The 26,169-nt window shown below is 46.0% G+C and overlaps 2 protein-coding genes across 3 annotated transcripts in view; one reads left to right on the forward strand and one right to left on the reverse strand.

Annotated features, from left to right (window-relative positions):
• The window catches only part of NDUFB4 (NADH:ubiquinone oxidoreductase subunit B4), a 32,531-nt gene extending 23,035 nt beyond the window's left edge, over positions 1-9,496 (forward strand). The window contains exon 3 of the mRNA XM_069202699.1: positions 9,353-9,496. Within this exon, the coding sequence (XP_069058800.1) occupies positions 9,353-9,415 (63 nt within the window). The 3' untranslated portion in view covers positions 9,416-9,496. The remainder of the gene's footprint in view (positions 1-9,352) is intronic.
• A 13,701-nt stretch (positions 9,497-23,197) lies between these two features.
• Positions 23,198-26,169, reverse strand: part of HGD (homogentisate 1,2-dioxygenase) — a 161,560-nt gene continuing 158,588 nt past the window's right edge. The window contains exon 14 of one of the 2 annotated variants that reach the window (XM_069202700.1): positions 23,198-24,221. In XM_069202700.1, coding sequence (XP_069058801.1) covers positions 24,078-24,221 — 144 coding nt within the window. In that variant the 3' untranslated portion in view covers positions 23,198-24,077. The remainder of the gene's footprint in view (positions 24,222-26,169) is intronic. The other variant, XM_069202701.1, reaches the window with a different exon arrangement.

Below are 26,169 nucleotides of genomic sequence, written 5' to 3' on the forward strand. Positions count from 1 at the left end.
GTTGAATGAGACAACCAAGAAAATCTTGAAAATGCTTTGAGCTTTCAAAGAGAGTTAGTGTAGGTCCTGCAATGTAGGTGAGGTTTGGTCATCCTTTCTCACTTGCTTGATGAACCTTGCTGTGTGTAAAGCCCTGTTAATGTGTTACCTATGCATATTGGTCTCATTGTGACTTCGCATGTGGCCAAGTTTTGTCGTGAAGTATCCAACCTGGTACATGGAAGTAAAATACTTCAATACTGAGTGTACTCCATACTCCTACTATTCTCACACGTGGTGTAATTGCCACTTGACCACTTTAGTGGGTCAGCCACAAGTAGTCATCACCTTTCTTAACGAGGGTGAAAAAACATAGTTATGACAAGAACTGAGATAGTGACTTATTGTATGGATTCCGAGAATTGCCTCTGCCACCTAAGTTAATACCCAGGCCTTCATCAAGCATGTAATAGTGACATCATGATACAAACTGTAGACACTTATAACATTGTATGGATGCCAGTCCCAATTTTTCAAAAGAAGGGTTATATTTATTATGCTAGAAAATCGTATACATTCTAGACCAACAGGGCAGGAAGGACTCTCAGGTTTACCTTTGGAATCCATGTTTACAGCATGGTAACATTCAGTATAAGGGATATTGAAATTAGAAATCTTTAGAGATGAGAAGGAAATGGCTACTTACTTGAACGTCTTGTAATATCTAGCTTTGAAAATATAGGTCTCTGTCGGGGACCAGCACAAAGAGATGGTGTTTGAGCTGAGAGTTTGTGACCCTGTGTCCTGAGAGCTCGTAGTAGTGGACTGTGTCCTGAGAGCTCGTAGTAGTGGACACGGTAAAGTTAAAAAAAACAAATCACTGACTGACTCTTACTGTGAAAACTAAAATCCTATCAAGTCTAAAGTTCAATGGACCTTGGCTGTCAGTAAATAGTGCTACCTAAAAGTATGTGTAGGAAGCTGGTTCGGTATATACTATATCAAAATGAGATATAGTGTGCACAGAGTCCAGGGGTTCCCCAGAGGCTTAACAGAGGCTAAAGTAGATAATAATAATGCTCTCTTTTGTGGTAGTGTGGTCGAGCAGTTAGGGTTATCGAAGGGTAGTGCACAGCATTACTTGTACACACACAGACAATAAAGGAAGCACACTCAATGACTAACTCCAGGCCAGTTGTTTTCATATAGCAAAAATATATTTTGTTAATTTATTTCTAGAATCACAAGTTTCAAGTTGCAGGTAAGTACATGAGTAAGCAAGTATTCAACATATGTATCATTACCACTTTGGTTAGAATTTGCAAGTTATACAGTTTTTGAATAAATTGCAAAAATCTGTTTTAAAAGTTGACACTGCAATTTTCAGAAACAGTTCCTGGGGGGGTGGGAAGAAAAGTTAACACAGTTTCGAGATAAGTACACGACTTACAGTTTCAGTCTCCGGGGGTTAGGAAGTCCACTGGTCAGGGTTCAAGGTAACCCAAAACCCACCACCAGCAACACGGGGCTGGCCGGGTGCAGAGGTCAAAGATGAAGCAAATTTAACGAGGGCTCTTATGGAGGCTGGGGGCACTCGGAATCAGGCCTGCTTGCAGGTAAGTACCTGTGCCCTCGGAGGGCATACCTGGGGGGGTTTAGAGGAGCACTGGGGAGGCCACAGGTTAGCACCAAACACACACCCTCAGTGGAGCAGGGACCACAGGGTGCAAACACAGCGTTGGGCTCCTAGTGCTTTCCTATAGAGGGACCCCAGGGTCACATAGATGCTGCAGGATGGGTCCAGGGGGTTGGTTCCAGAAAACCACAGGCTGGACAAGGAGGGCCTCCTGCTGGACGTTGCTGCACCAGAGTTCAGATTCCCCAAGGGCAGGTGGCTGTGGGTACAGGCTACGTTTTGGCGACAGGTATCTTCGTCTGGCTCTGTCACGGTCAGGGTGGTCCTCCAGATGTAGGCTGCAGACATCGTTGGGTTGGACAGGATGGGGTCAACCCAGGGTGGGCACTTGCTCAGAATCGCCTGGGGACTAGCTCTAGTAGGTTGGGCCACCTGGACACGGGCCTTGGGCTTTGGGTGTAGAGTGGACAGGACTCGCGGATCTGGGCCGGTTCTGGAGTCCTTAGATGGAGTTTCTTCTTGGACGGGGCCGCTGTCCACAGGAGTTCTTGGTCCTCTGTGATGTAGGCAGTCCTCGCGGGGCTTTTCAGAGGTCGCTGGTCCTGCAGGATGCGTCACTTTCTTCTTGTAGGGCTTTTGAAGCTGGAGACAGGCTAGTAGGCCTGGGGCCAAGGCAGTTTGCGTCTTCAGACTTCTCTGCTGGGGTTTCAGCTTAGCAGTCCTTCTTTCTTCTAGTGAGGTCGCCACAAATCTGACAAACTGGGTTCAGGGGGTGCCCTTAAATCCTGGATTTAGGGGCGAAACAGGGGTCAGAGGGCAGTAGCCAATCGCTACTGTTCCTGAGGGTGGCTACACCGTTCTGGTGTCCACTCACTTTGGGGAGGGGGACACAGACCTAACCATATTGGTCCCTGCCCTCCAAACTAAGATGGAGGATTCACCTCAGCTCTGGACACCTTAGGGGTGGTTACAGCTGAGGTGGTCACTCCTCCCTGCTTTCCCTAATTTTCCTGCCGGACTTGCTGCCAAAAGTGGGTCTTTGTCTGGGGGTGGGCATCTCCACTAGTTGGAGTTTCCTGGGCACCGTAACAGGAGGACTAAGCCTTTGATGCTCACCGCCAGGTGTTACAGTTCCTGTCTGGTGGAGATGTGAAGTACCTCCACCATGGACAGGCTTTGTTTCTGGCCACGGAGAGCACAAAGGTCTCACCCCATGTGATCAGAAACTCGTCTGAAAGTGGTATGCTGGCACAGACTGGTCAGTCCTGCACTAGCAGTTTGGCTAACGTTCAGGTGGCATCTCTAAGATGCCCTCTGGGTGCATTTCTCAAACAATCCAACACTGGCTTCAGGGTAGGTTTATTGTGCTGAGAAGTTTGATATCAAACTTCCCAGTATTCATTGAAGCCATTATGGAGCTGTGGAGTTCGTAATGACAAACTCCCAGACCATATACTCAATATGGCCACACTGCACTTACAATGTCTAAGAATGGACTTAGATACTGTAGGGGCATATTGCTCATGCAGTTATGCCCTCACCTGTGGTATAGTACACCATGCCTTAGGGCTGTGAGGCCTGCTAGAGTGGTGGCTTACCTATGCCACAAGCAATGGTTTGTGGCCATTTCGACTTTGTCTTTTTCTCCCCACCAGCATACACAAGCTGCAATGGCAGTGTGCATGTGCTTGGTGTGGGGTCCTCCAAGGTGGCATAATGCATGCTGCAGCCCTTGGGGACCATACCTGGCAACAGGGTCCTTGGTACCATGGGTACCTTTTACAAGGGACTTAACTGTGTGCCAGGGGTGTGCCAATTATGGAAACAATGGTACAGTTTTTGGGAAAGAACAGTGGTGCTGGGGCTTGGTTAGCAGGATCCCAGCACACTCTGTCAAGTTGGCATCAATATCAGGCAAAAAGTGGGGGGTCCATGCCAACAAGGGTATTTTCCTACAGTATGCTATTATTGGATCCTGACTATTATTATCACTTATCTGTTTGGTTAAAGTGTTGCTTTGTTTTAAATGGGGCCCAGGGGAACGGGAAGAGGTACTTTTCGAAAGGAGAAATATTACACTCAGTATCAAGTCCTCCTACATGCGCCTGCTTAATATGTTAAAAACGTTTGATGCCATGTGCTTTTTCACAAAGTGTAATGCACTGCAGTGGCATGCATAAATTGATGATGTTGTTGAGTCAACCAAGACCCAATCATAATCCCACCTGCTGATTCTTTTAGCATATGGGTTGGAGATTGGCACTCTTGTGCACGTCTCTGAGCTAAGAGGGCAGGATGCTCATATTTAGAGTTGTTGCTGAAGGTGATGGAGAAAGGTTGATTTCCATCCTGATACTAGAAAACGTGCCCACAAAACCCTCCCGGAGACTCTGAAATAATTGCTAATGTACTGCAACAGACTGGAAAGATGAATATGGAAGAAGTCAGCTGAAATAAATCCAGGCAAACAAAACTATAAAAGTTTGTGGTGAAAAGGTCTAAAAACATAATGCCATTCTCCATCTTGGAAGCATTTTACAGGTTACCATGTTCAAAAAGGCACTGCGTGTTTGGTCCAAGGTTCTTTATGTAAACACGCAAGCAGGAACACCTGTACTATCATGAACTGAAGTGATGGCAATCTTTAAGCAAAAAAAGTCCACCATCTTGCTGTGGTCTGATAAGTATATGAGTGGTAGCCTTCTTGTGGGGAAGGACCTCCTGGTCAGCATCTGTTCGACCTTCTCTGTGCAGCTACACCTGTTTGCTGCTGCCTCTGCTGTGAGTGAACTGACAGCCTGCCTGACTCTCAGTTCGTAGCACACCTCCACCCGCAGGCTCCTGCCTTCGCCTCATCCCTGGTGGCCTAGTGGCCATCTGCATGCAAGTGTCTTTCTGTCTCTCCTTACTCCTGCTTTTTTACTTCTGCTTTTTAAGTCTGCTTTTTACTTCTGCTTATTGTTCTGTCATTTTTTAAAAAATTTTTTATTTTATTTCCTTCTGGTCTCTTTCTCTCTCCTTTCACTCTCCCCGTGTTTTCCTGTGCCACTGCTGCCGCTACCCCCATCCCTCCTACCTACCTCCCTGCGAAGAGCTTTCCCGGGCTCCCAGCTGACCAGAACCTCACCACCTTCACTCCCCTTCTTAATGGCAGCCTCTGCGCACTGAGAGGATGACTGCTCTGACCTCCTGGTCACCGTCTGTTCGCCCTTCTCTGTGCAGCTCCACCTGTTTGCTGCTTCTGCTGCGAGCGAACTGGGAGCCTGCCTGAATCTCAGTTCAAACCCACTTCCACCCGCAGGCTGCTCCCTGCACCTCATCCCTGGTGGCCTAGAGGCCATCTGCATGTAAGTATCTTGCTGCCTCTCTTTACTTCCGCTTTCTACTTCTGCTTATTCTTTGGTCATTTTTATTTTCTTTTTTTCTTGTCTCTTTCTCACCCCTTTCACACTCTCCCAGTTTTCCTGCACCGCTGCTGTCCTTGCGGTCCCGCCACCCTCCCTCCCTGTGAAGCACTTTCCTGCCCTCCCGCGTCCCAGCTGACCGTACCCCCACCTCCCTCCCCTTCTTAATGGCGGCCACTGTGCGCCCACGCTGCTGGTGTGCCGAAGGCACTCTAAAGGCAAGCCCGTCTGCACCCGTCCACACCTGGCCCTGGTCACGATCCCTGGCCCTCCAACCTTCCATCACAACGCAGAGACCCTCCACGCACTAAACCCAGGACAATCCGCTGCCTGCCACCTTGCATCACCTAGAGACACCCATGGACCCTTCTCCTGCCTCCACTGCCACTGCGCTCTCACCCTACACCAAATACTGGACCCTCCCACTGTGGAACCATCAAACATCAACCCAGAGCGTCTCAGCTGCATCCTCCTCAACATTCGCTCCCTCCACAAACACGCCATAGAACTCTGGGACCTACTGGACTCCACCCTCCCGGACATCGCCTTCCTCACTAAAACTTGGACAAACCCAGCATCTGCACTGGACTTCGCCAACCCCTGCAACTACAAACTGCTCTGCAAAGCGGCCTTCTCGCCCAGGCGGCGGCCTAACCATCGTACATAAATCCTCCCTCTGTTTGACAGCCAACGCAGAAGAACACGCCTCCTTCATGGAGCACCTGATACACGCCAGATACACGCCGTAGCTAAGTCAACCTTCTGCGTCACCCTCATCTACAGGCCACCCGGCCCCTGTCCAGCCTTCAGCGACTCCATCGTTGACATTTCTCCTCACGCTCTCGCCTCCTCAAACTACTTCCTCAACGCCCTCAACTACCACATTGACAGCAGCGATGGCACCAACACCGCTTCCCTGCTCAACAACCTCACCACAGTAGGACTAAAGTAACTGGTCACCTTACCAAAACACATCGTAGGACACACGCTCAACGCCATTTTTTCGACCAGCAACATCATCACGGTCTGACCGGCCACTGCATCCATTTCACCATCACCTCAGTGACCATCCACCTCCACACACTCCGAGCCCCAAGCAGGAAATGGAACCGGATCACTGAGGAATCGCTCTACAATACCCTCAGCAAGTCTCCCCTGCCCCTCTCTGCAGACGCTAACATCTCGTCGCAGAAGTTCCACCATTGGATCTCAGAATGCGCCAACACCCTAGCAGCACTCCGTAAGATACCAGCCAAACACCACCGCAAGAAGGCCAGCTGGTTCTCCCCCACACTGCAGGACTCCGGGTGTGCCTGTAGATGGCTAGAGAAAAGATGGAGGAACAGCAAGTCCCCAGAAGACTTTGAGGCTTTCAAAGTGGCCACCAAATCCCATCACCGCCTCATCAGTCACAAGGAAAGCCGCCTTGGAGGACCGCATCAGCGCCACCGCTCACAACACCAAAGAGCTTTTCACCGTGGTCAAAGAGTTTCCCAACGCCCAATCAGACACAGCAAGCATCCCTCCATCTCAATACCTCTGTGACAGACTAGCCAACTTCTTCCACGGGAAAATCAAAGACCTATACAACAGCTTTGATTCCCAAGACCCTCTGAGCCCTCCAACGACCCCCCAGGTCTGTCCCATCGAACCATCACAGACCCTACATCGCTTGACCACCCTCTCCACAGACAAGACCCGCACCATAATAAGCAGCATCCACTCTGGAAGCCATCTCGTCTGAATGAAGAACAGCTGCCTCCAGCTGAATTTTGACAAGAAAGAGATCCTCGTCCTGGGATGGCTCCTGGTGGCCATGGACTCCCTCCCTCCCCCCCCCCCCCACACACACACACCCATTTTGACATACCGCGCACGCAACCTCAGCTTCATCCTGGACTCATTGATCACGAGGACCCGCCAAGTCAACTCAGTCACATCCTCCTGCTTTCACACACTCTGACTTTCCTGGAAAAAGGAAAATCTACAAATGGATCTCAAAGGACTGCAGCAAAACCGTAACCCATGCCCTTGTTACCAGCAGACTCGACTATGGCAACGCCCTGTACGACCCAGAAGAACCTCCCAAAATTACTGCACATCTAAAATGCCTCCGCCATACTCCTACTGGACATTCCCTGCTGTGAACACATCTCCAATCACCTAAGAGACCTCCACTGGATACCTATTGAGAAGAAAATTAACTTCAAGCTCCTTGTTCACGCTTACAAGGCCCTCCACGACCTAGGACCAGCCTACCTCAACCACTGCATCTCCTTCTACTCTCCCACCAGACCTCTGCGTTCGGCTCAAAAAGCACTAGCCACCATACCCCGCATATGGAAGACTTCGGCTGGTGGGAGATCCTTTGCCTACCTGGCAGCAAAGAGCTGGAACACCCTGCCCCTGCACCTCATTCAGTCGCCATCGCGACCCCAATTCAGGAAGGACCTTAAAACCTGGCTCTTCGACTGAAGCTCGGAGGACAAAACACCCTTAGCGCCTTGAGACCCTTACAGGTGAGTAGTTGTGCTTTATAAACCCCGATTTGATTTGATTTGAGGTCAGTGCGTAATCCCCTGTGACATAGTCAAGAAATTGGGTTTGGGGGACAGCAGTATCAAAGAGGTGTGAGACGTACTGCCTTCTGCTTTCTCACTTTTGGGCAGCGGTTTCTCAATAGTAGCTTTGCTTACACTCCAGCCCAGTGCATTGTTTTTAGGCCTGAGCCAGATACCATGTTTGTTCTCTATCCTGTTGGATTACAGCAATTAAACACATCCAATCGAGTTTACTCTTTCCTGCATGAGTCATGAACACCTATCTTCCAGAAGCTCACAACAATCCCATCCCACCATACTTTAATCCACTCAGTTATGTGCTACATTGCTTGCCAATCTGCAGCATGACCAGCTACCCATTTGCTCATATCTTCACAGACGCCCATTCAAGCCTGTGTGTGTCCTCCACTCCTTAATGGTTGGCTCTACATTTATTGGGCATGGACCTCTGTTTTTTGCGAGGCCTGCTATGCCTACCTACAAGATGTGCATAACCTGAACATTGCATTGCTGTGTGAGGGCAGCCCACAAGAAAGCTAGCTGATCTCATTGGGCAGGGAGAAAGTGGCTGGCTAAGGTGACATGGTATCCGATATGAGATTATCGATGATATATTATCTAATAGGAGTTACCCACTTAAAAAATCTGCCCGTCTTAGTATGTGTGACTGTAAGTGTCTGACAGCATGTGTCCCTGTATGTCTTACGTGTGTGTCCCTAAATGGACATTATTTGGGTGTCTGTATACATGTCTTGTCTGAGCATCCACACATCTTACAACATAGAGCCACTACAACAAAGCTCATAGTAACCTAAATATTCCAGGCCTGCTGACTTCACTAGTGTTTGTTTCCTCTCTGATGTGTTGAACATGGCACATTTCTGAACGTCTCACCCTTTTGATTCAGTAATGGTCAATAAATGATCAGCTAACCAAGATATCTTGCCCAAGGTTCGATGGATTTTCTTATTTTGTAGCACACTGATAAAGCTCGGTCCTGGATTTAGATTGAGTTCGCGAGGTCGATTTATGCTATGTTCCCATGTGAAAGCAGTTGTGTTTGGGATGGAAGTTGGAATTTCTACATCTAATACAGTTATTTCAGGTTTTCTATAAAAGTGTCTTACAGCTTCTTCAGATATAGTCCATCAGGTGGAGTGTAAATAATCTTAGAAACCTGGGCTCTGAACACGAAGAACAGTGAGAAAGGGGGTTTCTACAGGGGAAGATTGAACCTTACAGTAATCCACAATAATGGATCTGTCACATGAGTTGCAATTTATACTTAATGTCATTTGTTATAAAAAGTACTTTACAGCAGTCCTACTCTGTGGGTCAGCCCTCAATAAGAAACAAGATAGCAAATTTGCAATTATTTAGAAACTGTTTATATATTCCTCTTAGAGGTAGACCTATATATAAAAACATAACTATTAAAGCAAAACGAGATATTACACAGTCCTTCTATACTCGTGCAACAGGGTGTTGTCACAAAAATAAAGTGTTCATTGTATACTCTGAGGTAGTTCAATAGCAACAAATCTATGGTGACTGCATGTCTTGTTTTTACAGCTTGTGTTTATAATTGGTGTGAATTAATCCTCATAGTTGCCATAATTCACACAAATGCTCCTCGAGAAGAAATTCTCTTCATGGCATCTTTGCTACCAGTTCTCAGATTCTCATTGGAGCAGTGATTTATTTTTTACGAGTCTAGTCATTTTCTCAGTCTTTGTAACAAAGTGAATTAAATCTCCCTTTTTTCTCCGCAGGACAAGAGAGAAAACCTTATTCAGGAAGGAAAGCTGGAGCGGCGCTTCAACCTGTCCTATTGAAATGTCTCTGCAGACTTGTCTCCTAATGTATTTACAAATTCCTTTACTGCTCCAATAAAATGGAAACTGCTATTTATGTAACATTGAGTCCACATTCATGTACTCTGGCTGCTCCAGTTTGGCTGTTCTGTGTGGCAGAGCTTCATTTCTTGTTTCTCCTGCTCTGTTTATATGCTGGAAGTTTCCTTATTACTCTTTACAGCTATTAGGAGTGCTTGCAAAAATGTAATCACATGAAGTGAAAATTGTACAGGAGTTCTTCTATTCAGTCTACAGCAAGAGGTCCACCAGGAATATATATTTGTAATGCCTCAGTTGTTACTTTAAGAAGACAATTATCACGACACTAGTAATAAAATTGACAGCGGGTTAAGATAAGCGATGCACCTACCCCTATCACCTGTTAAAGTATACAACCCATAACAAGTATGAAACAAGATTTGATCATTACATGTGTGCACTAATCACAGCACCTGCCGCCAAGGTGCCAACCCAAAGGGATAACAAATAGTTAATATTTTGATTGTGCACCACTTTTAAGTATATCACAAAAGTCAAATCATTGAATAACGTCACACTGTTGTCTTCATTTTATTCAGTTTTTCTTGCAACAAATTCATAAAAACATCAGCCAACGTGTTTCGTCCTCAACACAGGACTTCTTCAGGGCTTTTATATTTATGGTTTTTCATGACAATCACCATAATGGTTGTTAGAATCACTCATATCCATACGGTGTAGCCCAAAGGCGGCCCACTCCCCTACAGATTTCAGTAACACCTCATCTACCCACGCCGTAGCGTTAACCGCAGTGGCAACAGACAATTAGTTTTAATTTGGGCCTAATTAATAATAGCCTCATTTGGGCTACATTGTATGGATATGAGTGATTCTAACAACCATGATGGTGATTGTAATGAAAAACCATAAATATTAAAGCCCTGTAGAAGTCCTGTGTTGAGGAGGAAACATGTTGGCTGATGTTTTTATGAATTTGTTGCAAGAAAAGCAGAATAAAATGAAGACAACAATGTGACGTTATTCAATGATTGGACTTTTGTGATATATTTAAAAGTGGTGCACTATCAAAATATTAACTATATGACGTTGGCATATTACTTTCTAGTATGTAAAACTACTGCATTTCATAACTGATGCTATGTAGTAAGACAGTGGGTTAGCACCTGCTAATTACAGTTGCCACAAATATATGCAAAAAAATATCAGATATATGCCTACTTTTAAATATTAGCTTTTTTAAACGTGGTGTGGGCATTACCCTGCAAATACGTCCATGAAACACTAGTCAGATTGACAGTTTATTTGGGTGAAGTTACCCTTTGCCCTTCTACACGAGGCATTGTAAGGTGCCGTGAACCCCATTGCCTGCAGCACCCCCTTGATCAACAAAGTGGAATTACAAGAAGCAAATCTTGAAGGCAGTTTTGTATTTTGAAAAGTCTAGTTCCACTCATCTGTTCAGCTGAGCTCCACACACTTGTAGCATGAATTAGAGAAATTGTATTGATACAATGACTACCGAAAGCAAAATGGAAATACATAACTCAGGTGTTGTAGATAACTGATGGTTTCATAGAGACACGTTTTATACTAGAGACACAGCCTTAAAGTCACGCGGCTCTCAGCCTTTAACCTTGCCTAGCCACCTGGCCTCCGAAATATGAGCTGAACTCCTAAGTCCCTTGGTGGGTTTAACACGTGTATGTTGCTGTAGCTGGAGTTAACAAGGTCTTAAACATCCCAAAAGCAATGAGTTTGACTAATTTATCTTTCAGTTCAAAATAAAACCTACAGCCAGCAGTTTTTAACTCCCAGGTTTTTTTAAATCTTCTGTGCTAATTAGATGTCACTAAACAGTAGAGGAGCATCATTTTGTGTATTTTTTTACCTAACCATGTATTTCAAAGGATAGATCCTTTGTTTTTCTTGTTTGATTGAAACCAGCCGTTGTGCACTAGTTGGGTGACCTTTCCCAAGTAGTTGTGTGTCACCAGCAAAGGACTGAAATGGCTGAACTGAGCCAAGAGCGATGACTGGTAAATGTTGCATATAAACCTGTAAGGTACAAGAAGACCGGGAGATGCGAAGAACCCCATAATCCATTTGTTTGGTCCTAAAAAACGTGCAGTCTAGCCTTGCTGTTGTTGAGGAGTTCAATAGATAGAATAGATTTACACCAAGGCAACTGCACCCGCTTCATCCCTCCCCTTGTCTGCTGAAGCCTGTGGAGAAAATGCTCATTCAAGTAATTGAATGTCATAGAGGTGATCACAAAGACCTCATGAGGACAAACTTTATTCCCCCGTTAGTACGAAAATATATTTATAGGAGCAGAGAAAGGATCAATAATGTTTTTTGTAATAAATTGCATTTCAAAGCTAATCCAAACAGAAATGGCTTACAGATAGATATTAAAGATTAAGGTGTTTGTACTCATTGACTTATATTCAGTCAATCCATATAAAAGTATCTGCTCCAAATTATATTGGGTTTCTTCAGTTTCCTTTTGAGTGATTAGATTTCCACAGCTGCCCTCTGCAGTAACGTCATCTTTTATCCAGGATTCCACCTTCCACCCAAGATTCCCTACTAAGCGAGTTTGAATCAAGATGGTATAACATGAAGCTTGGACAGGGCCACTGCTTAAATGATTTAACCTCTTATGATGTGTGCCCATCAGAAGTAGATGCTGGGATGACACAAGCTTTTCATCCACAGACTCACTAATTTCTTGCAGTAAATCTGATTGACTACACAATAAATTATGTGTGATGTATTGTAAATAGGTATCAGAAGAATGCAGAACATAAGTCTGTTCTGGTGTCACCATAGCACAAAATAAAATGATCAATCCTTTTTAATGTTTGCTGGAAGTAGTGCTTGATGTATCAGTGCCAGCACTTTTCCTGTATTTCATCGCTTGTAGTCCAATTTAAATCATTGCTCTTTCTCTCCGGTTTGATCCCATGGAGCCTTCATGTCTAAGAATTTTATAGAACAATGTTGTTTACTGGGGAAATAATAGCTGGGATGACCCCTCCTTTATAAGAAAATGCTTCCATCTTGTAAGGACTCCTTCATTCTTTCTTATGGTGGTTTTGTGATCTTTGTGAGGGTTTCTGTAGTAATTTATTTCTCCATTCATGAGAATGTCTTGCAGAAATTTGCACTGGCAAATCAGATTTGCATTTCTCATTCTAAATTTAAGTATCAATTCTAGCTTGCAGTAGTTCTATAGTGTTGCTTGTCTTAAACTAAAGGGACAAAGCATTTTAGTACACGTGTGTAGCATTATAAATTAGCATTTGGGCAGAACCTCCCCTCTTTCATTCCATATTGAGCTGTCCAGAAGTCATTGCATTTTGATTAGCAATAGATTGTGCGTTGAGTAGGCAGTGGTAAAACAAAAACGAAAATTTGGGTAGTATGCTTTTTCTGAGAATACTGCTTTAATAATCTCTTCGAGGCTCCCGTTGTAGGACAATTAAGAGCAGGCGATGGGTACCCCTCTCTTTACTTGAGGGCAAAAAATCTTCACGCACATTTAATTTTTCCCCACTTCTCTTAGCATAGGGTTTGGCCTAATACTGAAAAACTTTGGTCATTTTTACCAAAGAATATTACAATATTTCAGTAAACCTATGTCATCCACAAAGCATCTGTCCGGTCAGTTATTCATCTCCAAATCATTTAATTATTAGGAAATTTGTAAAGAAAACACCAATGTTTTTCATATTTGTCTACAAGACCTTCTCATATTACATGTTTCATATCCAACTACCTTCGCAGATCCATAGGCTCTGGTCTCCATTTTTCATAACAATACAATTAGTACCCAAGCTAATTCTGATGAGATGTCCCTGCTTGTCCTCCGCTACCAAGCGCTGCCCATTGTCCAAGGTGCACAATGAAGCACTCTGCTCCAGAGGTGTTTAAATCGAGTTTCAGAAGGTAATTGGCTGTGGCCCAAAGATGCTACAGAAACAGCCTATTTACAAGGCAGATTAGATCTCCCCCTGGCTGAAGCTCATTGCTGTGCCTGCCTCTGATCCTCCCCTTTGGTCTTTCTCTTGAGTGTGACACCTGTGCTGCCCACTTTACCCCCACTTAGTCTGACTTCATTGAATCCAACTTTTGAGCACTCCACCCTGTGTCCAGGTTACTTGAGGAAAGGTTAAGGGCAGCTCTTCTGGTGTTTGATTGTCCGGCTAGGAAGGGGCTAATGGGGGGGAGAACCCCTGCCCTAATTCTCTTTCCTGGCACTCCCGGATGGATGCCATATACCCTCTTGATTTAAGTCTCTCTGGCAAACCGTTTGCACATCATGGATGCCACATAATATGTTTTTGCGGTTCTATAGTGAGATGGTCCCTGGTCACTGTAGTGTGTAGACAACAGAGTCCGCATGAGCGTTGGTCCCTGGTAGCCCCTATATAAACTTCCTTGGTACTTAAACGCTGTGACAGTAGTATGGTCCTCTGTTGATGCTGTATAATACACCCTTGGTGGTTTAACAGAGACACAGTGGGGTGGCTTTCTTTTGCCCCTGGGTGGATGTCATACAATACTGCCTTGGTGGTCTTACAGTGCCATAAGGGTATGGTCCTCTCCTGCTCCTGTGTGGTAGTCATATTTGCCCCTTAGTGGTTTTAGGGTGCCTGCAAAGGGATGGTCTTCTGTTGCTCCTTGGTGGTGTAATAGTGCCTCTAAGGCAATGGGCCCTCTGTTGCTCCTGGGTGGATGTCTTAATTGCCCTTTGGTGGCTTAACGTTACAATAGTGAGCTGGTCTCCTGTCACTCTTGGGTAAACAGCATATTAGACCCCCATTTGAGGTGGAACAGAGGGATGGTCGTCTGCCACTCCTAGGTGGATGCCATGTGATACTCCCTTTCCAGTTTAACAGTGCAACAATATGATCGTCCTCTGTCGCTCCTGGTTAGATGCAACATAACACTCCCTTTGTATATTAACAATGCATCACTGGAAGGTTCTCTCTTCTCTCTTGGAAGGACTTATCATAGTACTCTCTTGGTGATTTAACAGTGTGACAATGAGGTAGTCCTCTGTTGCGCCTAAGTGCCTCCAACAGAATGTTCTCTGTTACCTAAATGTTGACCTGACATGACACTTCCTTTGTGGTTTAATAAAGCCTAACACTAGTCTTGGTGCTCTGTCACTCCTGGGTAGATGCCGTGCATTATTTCCTTGGTGGTTCAGCAGTGTTTCCATTGCAATGGCCTGATCCTCTGTCCCTCCTGAAGGCCCCCAACAAGGCCTTCTGTCACCCTTGTGTTGACTCCACATGTAAATCCTTTGGTTGTTGAATCATGCCCCTGATGGGATGGTCCTCTCAATCCAGTGTGGCTGCAGTACACTAATTCTTTGGTAGTTCAGCAGTGCCTCGCTGCTTCCGCTGATCCTGACCCTCATACATGATAACTCTAGCCAGCAGCATCCAGAAATTGACGTCCTGGGGAGGATGCATGGAAAATCCAGACAAGCTGTGTTGATAGAGCTGCAGTGAAACGCATGCTGCATCAATTCTGCAGCTGCAAGACTTTTGCTGCGTTGATTGTCCAGCTGCAAGACAGGCGTGTCGATTTGTTCCATCACAGCGCATCGGTGCATGGATTTTTTCCTTCAGGTCACCAGCTTATACTTCCAAGAGCCTAGGAACTGCAGTTGGCAACACTTGGCAAGTCTGGGCTCTCAGCAGAAGAGCCAAGGCACTGGCAGATGAAGTCTTAGATGTCCCTGAGACTTCTTAACTGGTGGGAAGCTCAGTTGAAGCCCTTGGAAAGCAGGATGTAGAAAGCAAAGTCTAGTCCTTTTACTACCAGGACAGAAGCAGCAAGCAGCAGGCCAGTGCAACAAAGCTTTAGGGGTGACGTACATGTAGTAAAAGGGAATGATGGCATATGGCCTATGGAAGTGTTTTTATTATATGTGCATTCATTTTGGTGATAATAATGATCTGCAATTTGGGAAATATTTAATTCTATGTACATTTACTTTGGTGCACCTTCCTGCACAAAAACAAACCTGGGAGACTTTCTTTATATGTGCTGCAAAATGCACCACACATAGAAAGAGGAGAAATAAAGATACTTCTCCTAGTTACGCCTCCCCTGGGGGAGGTGTAAGGTTTTGGCGCATCCCCAGGTTTACAAGTTCTTGTAAATCTGGGGATGCGTCCAAATCCGTGGGTTTCATGTGTGGAGGATAGCCTTTATGAAGTTTTTTACCGCAAAATGCAATTAGAACACATTTCTTACACCGTAATTACTTTTACATGCAAGTCTTCCCCACGCAAATCTTTACAACGCATATATATTTGTATTGGTGAGTATGTGGTAAGTAGTTTATATTCTTTGAGGGTAATTAAAAAAGGCGGGTTATGGGGTCTCTCCCCAAAAATATAGTAGCAGACCTGTAATCGACATAAATGTTTTTATTTTTATTTTAAATATGTACATTTTGTGAACAATGTATTAAGAATTCATGTATACATTTTGAACAGTAGGTGGCAGTGTTAGACTGTGACTGGATGTTTCAGTAACCGTAAGCAAGGTGAAAGTGTACATGGTAGTGGATTGCATGGTGAAGGTATTTTTACATGCCAATGAATTTAAATTGGTGGTAGTGTTATGCGTTGTAAAGTCTGCGTTGTAAAAACATGTCTGGTGAAGGAACACGTGGTAATGTCCTACAACTTTGTGTGGGAACACCCACCGCAACACCCATGGAACATCTACCTCGAGCAGAATAAAGCAATGCGTCGATGTGCGCTGTCGTGCCTTACTCCATATATATGAGGCCTTTGAAAGCCACGCAAAGTGGCTTTGTGTTGCCTCATGGATACGATTTCAAGCTCTGCGCCGCCTTTGCATCACAAAAAGTGTCACAACGGTGGCACAAGGGGCTCAAAATGTTGCCCCCCCCAATATTGAAACCTTTCCCCTGTAGTTCAGGCATCCATCACTTCTGGGGCATACTCTGTATCAAGCAGGACTCGTTATGCCTTTGGGTTATAATTTTGAACCATTCAACATGCCTTTGACGTCCACTGTCCTCATTTTGTCTTGGATCACACAAGACATTTGCATGCATTATCCCTAAGCTTCCCACCCTTGTCTCCATCAATGTCTCCACCAGATGGATCATCAAGCATCCTTCACTGTCCGCCAAGGCCTTTGCGTTACACTTGTGCCCCCTGATCACCAATATTGGGGATAGTTTCTTTATTTTCAGACTGCCCCTAGTGGCCCTGCTTTCATTCCCACCTCTCCTCCACGTCATTTTGCCAGTTTCTTCAACTTCTGTTCTACCTCACCTGAGGAGCTCTTCCTCACACTCAGATCTACTGATTCTTCATGTGCCTCTTCTGATTAGTTCAGCTTGCCGACCCTAAACCCTCTGCTCTGTCTTGAGAGGTGGTCTCTGTCACTTCCGCCCACTTGGAGCCAACCCGTAATGCTTCAAATCTGAAGTCATACTTTCTGCTACAAAAACACTACCAACCTTTCCTCTCTCCCTACCATCCAGTATCCCTGCCACCTTTCCTCTCCAAGATGCCTAGTTTTCACCTGACGTACTGCCTATATCTCAACTAACAACCTTTTCAACCTCTTCCATCCAAGCTTCCTTCTTCCACACTGTTCTGAAAATGCAGACTCTCGCGTTGCAAATAGTGTTTCCTCTACTCACTGCAACCACTGATCTTCTATCCTTATTCTTGTTAGGTTTTCTTGCAGCATTTTATATGGTTGATCACTCTGCATTACTTTGCTTCCTCTATATCACTGATATGAAGAGTTCTGCTTGTCACAACTGGGAGATCACTACTGGCCCATCTGCCCAATGAGGTTCCTCCAGGGTTTCTCCTAGGCAAACTTCTGTACTCCTTACCTTCCACTTCCCTTGGGGACACAAACATCTTCTCCAGCCCCACCCTGACAGTGGATTGCCCTCAGGTCTCTTATGCTCAACTCCAATAAAACTTTACTTTCCCTTGAATATGGTGGAATGTGGGTATGACTGAGCCACAGGACATTTGTTACCTTTGTGCTAAGAGACTTTCATCAGACAAGGAATGCTAGACTGTCTAGTTTGCCCACCTTCCTGCTGAACCAAACACTCTGCTTAGTTTCTATTTCTGTCTTTGATCTTTTACTACAACTACTTTCCCAAGACTCCAAGGCAGTTTTATGTCCTGTCAATTAGGGCATGGATTGTCTGTTGCGAAACATATTGTGGGCTTACCAAGAACATACAGGGTAATGAAGCCCGCCCATTGCTTACCACTGATTGGCTTTCCCTTCACTCATTTGTCTGCTTCTTATTTAAGTCCCATTTTCAATCAATAAATCAGTTCTGAAGCGTGGCTAATCACCCGTAGGGTCTCAAGGCACTGCCTTTTCAATCTTGTGCTTGTCCCTCCAATGGAGCACAGCTTCTCTACCATCTATTTTGATTGGCTGACTTCTATGCACTACTTTTTCTTTTGGGTTAAGCACTATATGGGAGTATATGTGTTTCCCAGCTGTCTCCCTCGTTAAATTCTTGCCCCCGTGTTTCGTGTTGTTTATTATCCGCCTGCTTCTTCCCGTTCCCTACATGTTGCAGTTGCCCTGGTGTACTCCCCCTCTTGCTTTATCATCTAGGTGCTTTCCCCCGTCTGCCCCACATTCCTCTCACCCATTGCTTCTCCCCCATCCCCTGCTCTGTTGCTTCCCCCCACGTGCGCCCACCTTCTTTTGCCCATTGCTTCTCTGCTCTGTGTTGCTTCCCCCGCCTGCACCCTCCTCTCACTCCTGTAGTTTCTCCTCGCCAACACCGTCCTCCGTGTTGCCTCCCCACACCCTCTTTCTAGTCTGTTGGTTCTTCTTCCAACTCCCGCCCTCCCTGTTGCTTCTGCCCCCCACACTTTTTCCCCATTTGCGCCCTCTGTGTTGCCTCCTACCACCCCAACCCCCAGTGTTGCGGTACAGCAAGCCTAAAAAACATTGGCAAAACTAATAGGTCCCAAGGGTGAGTCCTACTGGTTTTGCCCAAACTTGTTTAATTACTTACTCTCTTTTTTTTCAAGGCGGACCCAAAGGAGCTCAAGAACTTCCGGCCCATCTCCCTGCTCCCCTTCCCGGCAAAAGTCATAGAGAAGATTGTCAACAACTGACCCGCTTCCTCGAGCAGAACAACACTCTGGATTTGTCCCAATTCGGATTCCACAGCAATGAAACCGCCACCGACGACATCAGGACCCTACTTGACAAAGGTGAAACCGCGGCCCTTATCCTCCTGGACCTCCCGGCCGCCTTCGACACAGTCTGCCACCACACCCTACACACACACACACACACGCCTCAACGATGAGGGGATCCTTGGCAGACCCCTGGGCGGGATCACCTCCTTCCTCACAGGCAAAACCCAGACAGTCCGCCTCCCTCTATTCCGCTCTGAAGCCACCAAGATCTGCGGCGTACCCCAAGGGTCATCCGTCAGCCCACCCCTCTTTCCGTTTGCATGACTCTGCTCGCAAATATCATCCGATCATACGACCTCAACATCGTCTCATGCGCCAATGACACTCAGCTGATCCTCTCCCTCACCAAAGACCCAGCCACCGCCAAAACCAACCTCCACGAAGGAATGAATGCCGTCACCGAATGAAGAGCAGCTGCCTGAAAATGAACTCTGACAAGACTGAGGTCCTCATCCTCGGCTCCACCTCCTTCGCCTGGGATGACTCCTGGTGGCCTGCCACACAGGGAACTGCACCAACACCCACCGACCACGCACGCAACCTGGGGTTCATCCTGGACACATCGTAATCAATGACCCAGCCGTCTCTTCCTCCTGCTTCAACACCCTCCGCATGCTTCGTAAGATCTACAAATGGATCCCCACCGGAACCAGAAGGACGGTCACCCAAGCCCTCTTAAGCAGCAGACTGGACTACAACGCCCCTTACGCAGGAACCATGGCCAAGCTCCAGAAAAGACTGCAACGCATACAGAACGCCTCCGCACACCTCATACTGGAAATCCACTGCCACAGCCACATCACAGCCCACCGGAGAGACCTGCACTGGCTCCCTGTCAACAAGAGAATCATGTTCAAGCTCCTCACCCACGCTTACAAAGCACTGCACAACGCTGGACCAGAATACCTCAACAGATGACTCTCCTTCTACACCCCGACCCGGAAGCTTCGCTCCGCTGACCTTGCCCTCGCCACCATCCCACGCATCCACAGAACGACCGCCAGTGGCAGATCGTTCTCCCACCTTGCCGCCAAGACGTGGAACACTCTTCCTATCCACCTGCGACAGACACAGGACCTGCTAACCTTCAGGAGACACTTCAAGACCTGGCTATTCAAGCAGTAGCAGCACCTCCCCCCCAACCACCCGCCCTCAGCGCCTTGAGACCCTCACAAGTGAGTAGTGCGCTTTACAGCTTTACAAATGCTATGATTGATTGATTTTTTTAAAATGGGTAGTTTTAACATAGGCATCAGTGTACGCACGAGCCAACTAAGGCTCGAATCTGACTTAGACCTGTGAAATGTTTCTGGCTTGACCCTTATACAATGGGACTACTTGCGCATTTCAGAGTCGAGTCTGCATCCTAAGGGGCTTATTTACAAGCCCCCATGCGCCACCGGAGCATTACTTTTTTGACGCTCTTGTGGCGTACAGTGCAGACCCATATCTACAAAGCCACAGTGCGTGACTTTACATGGCCTTGTAGATATGGTGTAAGACAACACAGCGCAAGGCGCTGCGTTGCCTCACACTGCTTCAGGGAGGCATGCCTTGGGCATTGCTGTGGGTGTTTCCCCTCAACACCCATGTTTTTTGACACTGCCCCAGATTTACAACATAGCGTAAATCTGGGGCAGCGCCAAAAACATACGCCTCTCCAGAGCAGGCGTAATGAGGAGAACACACATAGAATGAGGAAAATGCCTCTTGTGATTGCTTTTGTGCAGGAAGGAGCCCCTTCCTCCACAAAAACAATCATGCCAATTACACAGACATCCTTCCACCATGGTGCAAGGGTGCCTGCGTTGGCGCTCGGCTGCAATTTGTGTGTCTGTAGATATGGTGCATTCCTGCCCTTTGGAATTGGCACAGGGCAAGTGACTTGCGCCGCTGCCCTACAGCCACCAATTCTTTGTAAATAAGGCCCTAGGGGCAGCCCCCTCTTGTCGTCTCCATGATTTACTTTTGTTGAGAAATTTTGCTGTTGTGGGTTTTATGCATGAGCATGGATGTAATCCCTCTACCATCCCTCACTACACTTCCCTCCCTCAGAGATAGTTCATATACTTGTTTCTGTTAGGGTGTATAACAAATACACTCACCTGATACAGCTTGATTTTGAACGACGGCTCAGTGAATGACTCAAGTATTCAGTATTACTTCTTCTAGCCACAATAAGTATTCACTTATGGATGACATCAAAAACCCTATGTATGGCACTATAAGAACAGAACAACTTCATCTAAGCAAACCATACCAAGATGGATATGTCCTGTATACTTCTGTGTTATTAAAAGGCTAACAAACCCCTTCGGCATAAGCCTAAAGCACATTTTACTGGTGAAAAAGGAGCCACGACTACCTTGAAATACCAGTTCCAAAACATCTGCAAAGCAGTCACCTGGAGATCCATTGTACGTTTGCCAAAGATTACTGCATTGACTCTATGGGGCATATTTATGAGCCCCTTGAGTTGCCGGAGCGTCACTTTTTGTGAAGCTCCACTGGCGCAGACTACATAATCATAGCTATAAGGCCATGCAAAGCCACTTTGCTGGCTTTGAATGACCTCATACATATGGAGTAAGGTAAGGCAGCTCAAGTCGCTGTGTTGCCTTACTCTGTGCCAGGGGGGCGTTCCATGGGCGTTGTTGTGGGTTTTCCCATGCAACACCCATGCATTTTGACGCTGCCCCAGATTTACAAGATCATGCAATCCCAGGAAGCGCCAACACATTACGTCTCCCGAGGCCAGGCATAACGAGGAGAAATATTTTAATCCTTCTCGTTTTTTCCTCTTTCCATGTGTGCTGCATTCTGCAGCACTCATGGAAAGAGGAAAACGCCTCTATGGATTGTTTTTGTGCAGGAAGGTGCCCCTTTCTGCACAAAACAATCCTGCATGCAATAGAGGGACCCTTGCACCATGGTGCAAGGGTGCCTGCAGTGGCGCTAGGATGCCAAAACGGCCCCAGCGCAGGGGGAAAGGGCAGCAATGCACCATATTCCACAATTTATACTCCAGTAGGTTCTGCCTCCTTGTGCAACGTACTAGCATAGGCCATTTGCTTCCATCTCACCACCTTCAATTCCCTACGTGCATATGGTAGCTTGCTATTCGATCCTACTGTTTATAGATATCAGAAGGAATCCCATCACAGAGAAGGACAAGTTACTAACCAGTAATGCTAGTTCTTTGTCCCGAGTATTCTCTTCGAATCCATAAACAACCTGCCCACCTCCCTTGACGACAAGTCTATAATACATCATCTTTCTACTGTTTCTTCTCCAAAAAGAACTTCCTCACAGACCATGCACTGCATGATGAAAAGTCTGGATGTATTAGAAGTCCTTAAATGTGCTGTCAGCACTGTGTGCTCAGCCTGTTGGAGGCCACATTGCATCTTAATTAGAGTTTTATAAAAGTGCTCTTTTTAGCAAATCACACTATACTTTTAATTTGTCTAATAGGAGTTTAAAAAAAATAAAAGACAAAGAAAAAAGATATGTAGCAAATGTTGCCTCTTGCGTGCATTTTTTGTACTTGTGAATTATTTGAAAAATGGTGTTCTGGGGATATTCTTCTGTTTATGGATTCAGAAAGAATACCTACAACAGAGGACTAGAATTACAGGTAAGTAACTTTTCCTTGAACGTGACATCATGGACAACTCCGGAGAGGGAGAAGTGAGAGGGAAGGACACAGAGGAAGACAGAGAAGGATGGCAAGGGATAGAAATTAAAGAACATGGAAAAATAGGGAGAGAGAGGCGAAAAGACAGGGTGGGAAAGAGGCAGAGATAGAGAAACAGAGAAAGAAGGGGCCCTTCTCAACACTTGCTTTGGGTTTTGCTAGCAAGGATCCCCTGGACCCGACCCAATTCAAACATTGCTCTTTCCAGATTCAGTCCCTGGTTCATCTGATCAGATCTGCCCCCACTGGCAGTCATGATAATTGATTTCTATTAAACCAGTAACTGGTTGGTGCAGAAAATGGCCAAAGAACAGTGATGGGCATGAAGATGTAATACTTGGCCACCAAAGAGCTTGACTTGCAAGTGTGGTCCTTGAGCTGTTAAAAAAAAAAAAAACTCTACTGCTCGAGGTAACATTTCTCCACATGATGGACTGTATACTGTAACCGCTACACGCCACATCACGCATCCATACATTGTGCACTCTAAACTACGAGTACGCACCACACCAAATATGTACCCACGATGTACACTACACTGAAAGGAGCAGGCACCACACTAGACATCCACACCTGATAAACTCAACGCTACAATGAGTAAAAAAACACTTGTGATTTCCATACATGATGGATTCTACAGTACAATGTGTGGGGTCCATGCCACACTTTCTAATGTAACAGACTTTACAATGAGCATGCACCACACCAGACGTCCACGCATGAAGTGCAATGTAATGAGTACACACCACACCAGATTCCATGCATGATGGGCCCCACACGTCTAACAAGTACATGCCAGACTTTGATAAAAGGAGACAATATCTTTTATTCATGCATAATTACTTTAACGTTCTTCATGCTTCACAGAATAAAGGGCAGGATGTGCCCTTGTTGTCTTTTTGTGGCCTTACTGCCTTGTAAGTTTTGCTTTCCTCTGGCTGGTTGTTAGAGCATCCAAAAGGTGTATACGGGTTAATGTTGATTCCGCCCTTTAGTTCGGTGTTGCGGGTGGATTTAGTTGAGACCATCCTATCTGAGAGAATCAGAGTTCTGTTACTATTCTTCACAAGTAGTGTATTTTCCTAGTGTGAAAGGTAATGGAGGTATATTCCTCGTAGGCAGAGGCTAAAGCCTTTATGCTTCGGCGATGGGCTGGCCTATTCCAGGAGGGGGGATGGAACAGGATTAACTGATTTGTAACTATTGGGTTCACCTGAGATGCAGCTCAGACTGCCTGGGCACAACCGATCAGAGGTATCAGTCTGGTTGGCCATCTTTTACCCTCAGTGTTCACCCACTCACTAGCCAATCTATTGCACTGGACAAGACTGCAGTTTTGGGTACAAATTCAATTCTGTGACAAACATAGCGAGTATTATCAACAATTTGACAATATTAAAGTTAGGACCTTCATTTGCAAGCTTCCTTTAGGCTCCTCACCTCACCCCTCAGTAGCATTAGGTGCCTCCCTTTCCCTTAGGTGCTAGTGAACAGCCAGTAGGCGTGTTACCCTGGGATGCTACTGGTGCCACTAGTCGTCGAACACTTTGTTGGGCAGTTTCTTGACATAGTGTAGGCTAGAGTTCAGCACCCTGCCTCATGTGACTGATGCATATCCTGTGCATATTAGACCGGTGAAAGACAAGTGAGAAAGGAGTCTGAGTCAAGGCCAACCAGGTGCTTAGAAGTCGCTTGGTTTCCAGTTAGGATTGAAATTGCTCTTCAGGGGCTCCCAGCACTTGTGGTAGTTCTTGTCCAAGCGGTTGCAGGTCTTCAGGCCCCACTTGGTCACAGCCATGCTGAAGGAGGACTCAAACATGAAGGCCTGCAGTGGGGAAAGACACACAGTCACTGAACAGTAGAGGCGGGTGGAGGCAAGCATCACAACACAGGCTTCCAAGAGGACAGATGACATGTTGTCCATCTCAGCCTACAGTTCACCAAGTGTACACATGCAGGTACTTCCTGGAGTGTCACTTGCTTTCCATGGATAACTATTTCACATTCTTTGGGGTTGCAATATCCTACTGCCACATTAAGGTACTATGAACATTTTCACGCAGCCCGCAGACTCCTGATGCTCCGCAGGGCACTGCAGCACTGAAGGTTGTCAAAGGATACAGTGCAGTGACAGCCTTCACCATAACTCGCCCACCTGGAGAGCATATTTGAGATACCCGGGAATGGGCACAGAAGTAGAAGTTGTAAGCAAGGAGAATGTACAATCACAGCATCTCGACGTGGATCTCCCAGGGATGCAAATCAATTTTTGTTAAAATCCCTTTATTTTATTGCTTTGGCCATCTGGTCCTTTAACCTATGCAGAAGACACAGTCTGATGAACAGCCTCTGCTGCATGCAGCCTGTTGGAAAGTCAATAGTTCTTTATCTCGTATGCCATAAATGCGATACCTGTAAAGCAACTCTCTGTCCGCTGGGCCCTGGAGCAGCTGTACAGAGCACTGATATGGAAAGCTAGAGTGGCGGATATATTTGTCCAAACTGCTTCATAAGCATAAGATGTGATTCTCTGGTATGTTTGTTGCAGCCTCTCCTGCATGACATATCTTCTGTGATATACAACGTACAGCAACATGTAATCTGTATGTACTTTCTAACGTTTGATTGGAAGCAATCATCAAAACCAGATTCACAGTGCATACGTTACCTGGGCTGGGAAGACCAGAATATAGCCTTAGAACCCGCCGTAGCGGGCTCTACCGGCTATTAAAGGTCCGCTCCCCGCGTTAAATGCCCGAGCCGAAGGCGAGGGCATTTAACAAGGGAGAGGGACTTTATTAGCCGGTAGAGCCCGCTACGGCGGGTTCTAAGGCTATTAGAACATTCTGCCACTCAGGGCAGAATGTTCTATTAAAAAAAAAAATGTTCACGGAGCCCGAGGGGATTAAAATCCCCTCGGCCTCCGTGAGGCTTTGTTCACAGCTGTTGCTGTGAACAAAGCGAACATTGGAATGTTGGCGCTGCGGGCTTTTACCGGCCAGTAAAACCCCGGAGCACTCCACTGTTTTCAATGGAGCTGCCAACGTTCCAATGTTCTAATTGGAGTTAGATTCCTGTTCCAGTTAACTGTATAGCAGATATGAAATATATTATTCTTGAGCTCTATTTTAGGGCTTTCCTAGGTCATACAAATTTCTGTCTGGAATGGCATTCACTTTAAACTATGGAATGTCCCTGCTCTCCAGCTGCCATGTTAAAGGATGTGAGAGAGGAGTCACATAGGGCCTCCCTAGTGGGCCCTCTGACTTGAAAATAATTTTGTAGTCTCTTTCTCAATTCAGAATGTCGGCCAAGGAAACTCTAGAGAGTAATGCAATTAAAATCCAGAATTTGTAAAGTGCGGCAAATCACCCTGAGGGTCTCAAGGTGCTGAATTGTAGACATGGGGAGATTAAGGGCTTGATTTAGATATTGATGGATGGGTTACTCCGTCACAACAGTGACGGATATCCCGTCCACCGAAATCTAAATTCCATAGGACATAATGGGATTTAGATTTCGGCCGACAGGATATCCAATATTGTGACAGAGTAACCCATCCATCAATATCTAAATCAGGCCCTATGTGATTTGCCCAGAATCACAGAATGTTGAGCCGATGCCAAGACTTGAATCTGGTTCTCCCAGGTCCGAAGTCAGCAGCTCTGGCTCTCACGTCACATTCTCTACCTTATACCACATCCTCTCCTTTACCCCAAAGGAGATTTCCTTTGAAGCAAAGGGGGCTGAACTGGTAGGGCCTGTAGTGAAGT

The sequence above is a fragment of the Pleurodeles waltl genome, chromosome 8 (assembly GCF_031143425.1).
Source record: "Pleurodeles waltl isolate 20211129_DDA chromosome 8, aPleWal1.hap1.20221129, whole genome shotgun sequence".
In the NCBI taxonomy this organism is placed as follows: domain Eukaryota; kingdom Metazoa; phylum Chordata; class Amphibia; order Caudata; family Salamandridae; genus Pleurodeles; species Pleurodeles waltl.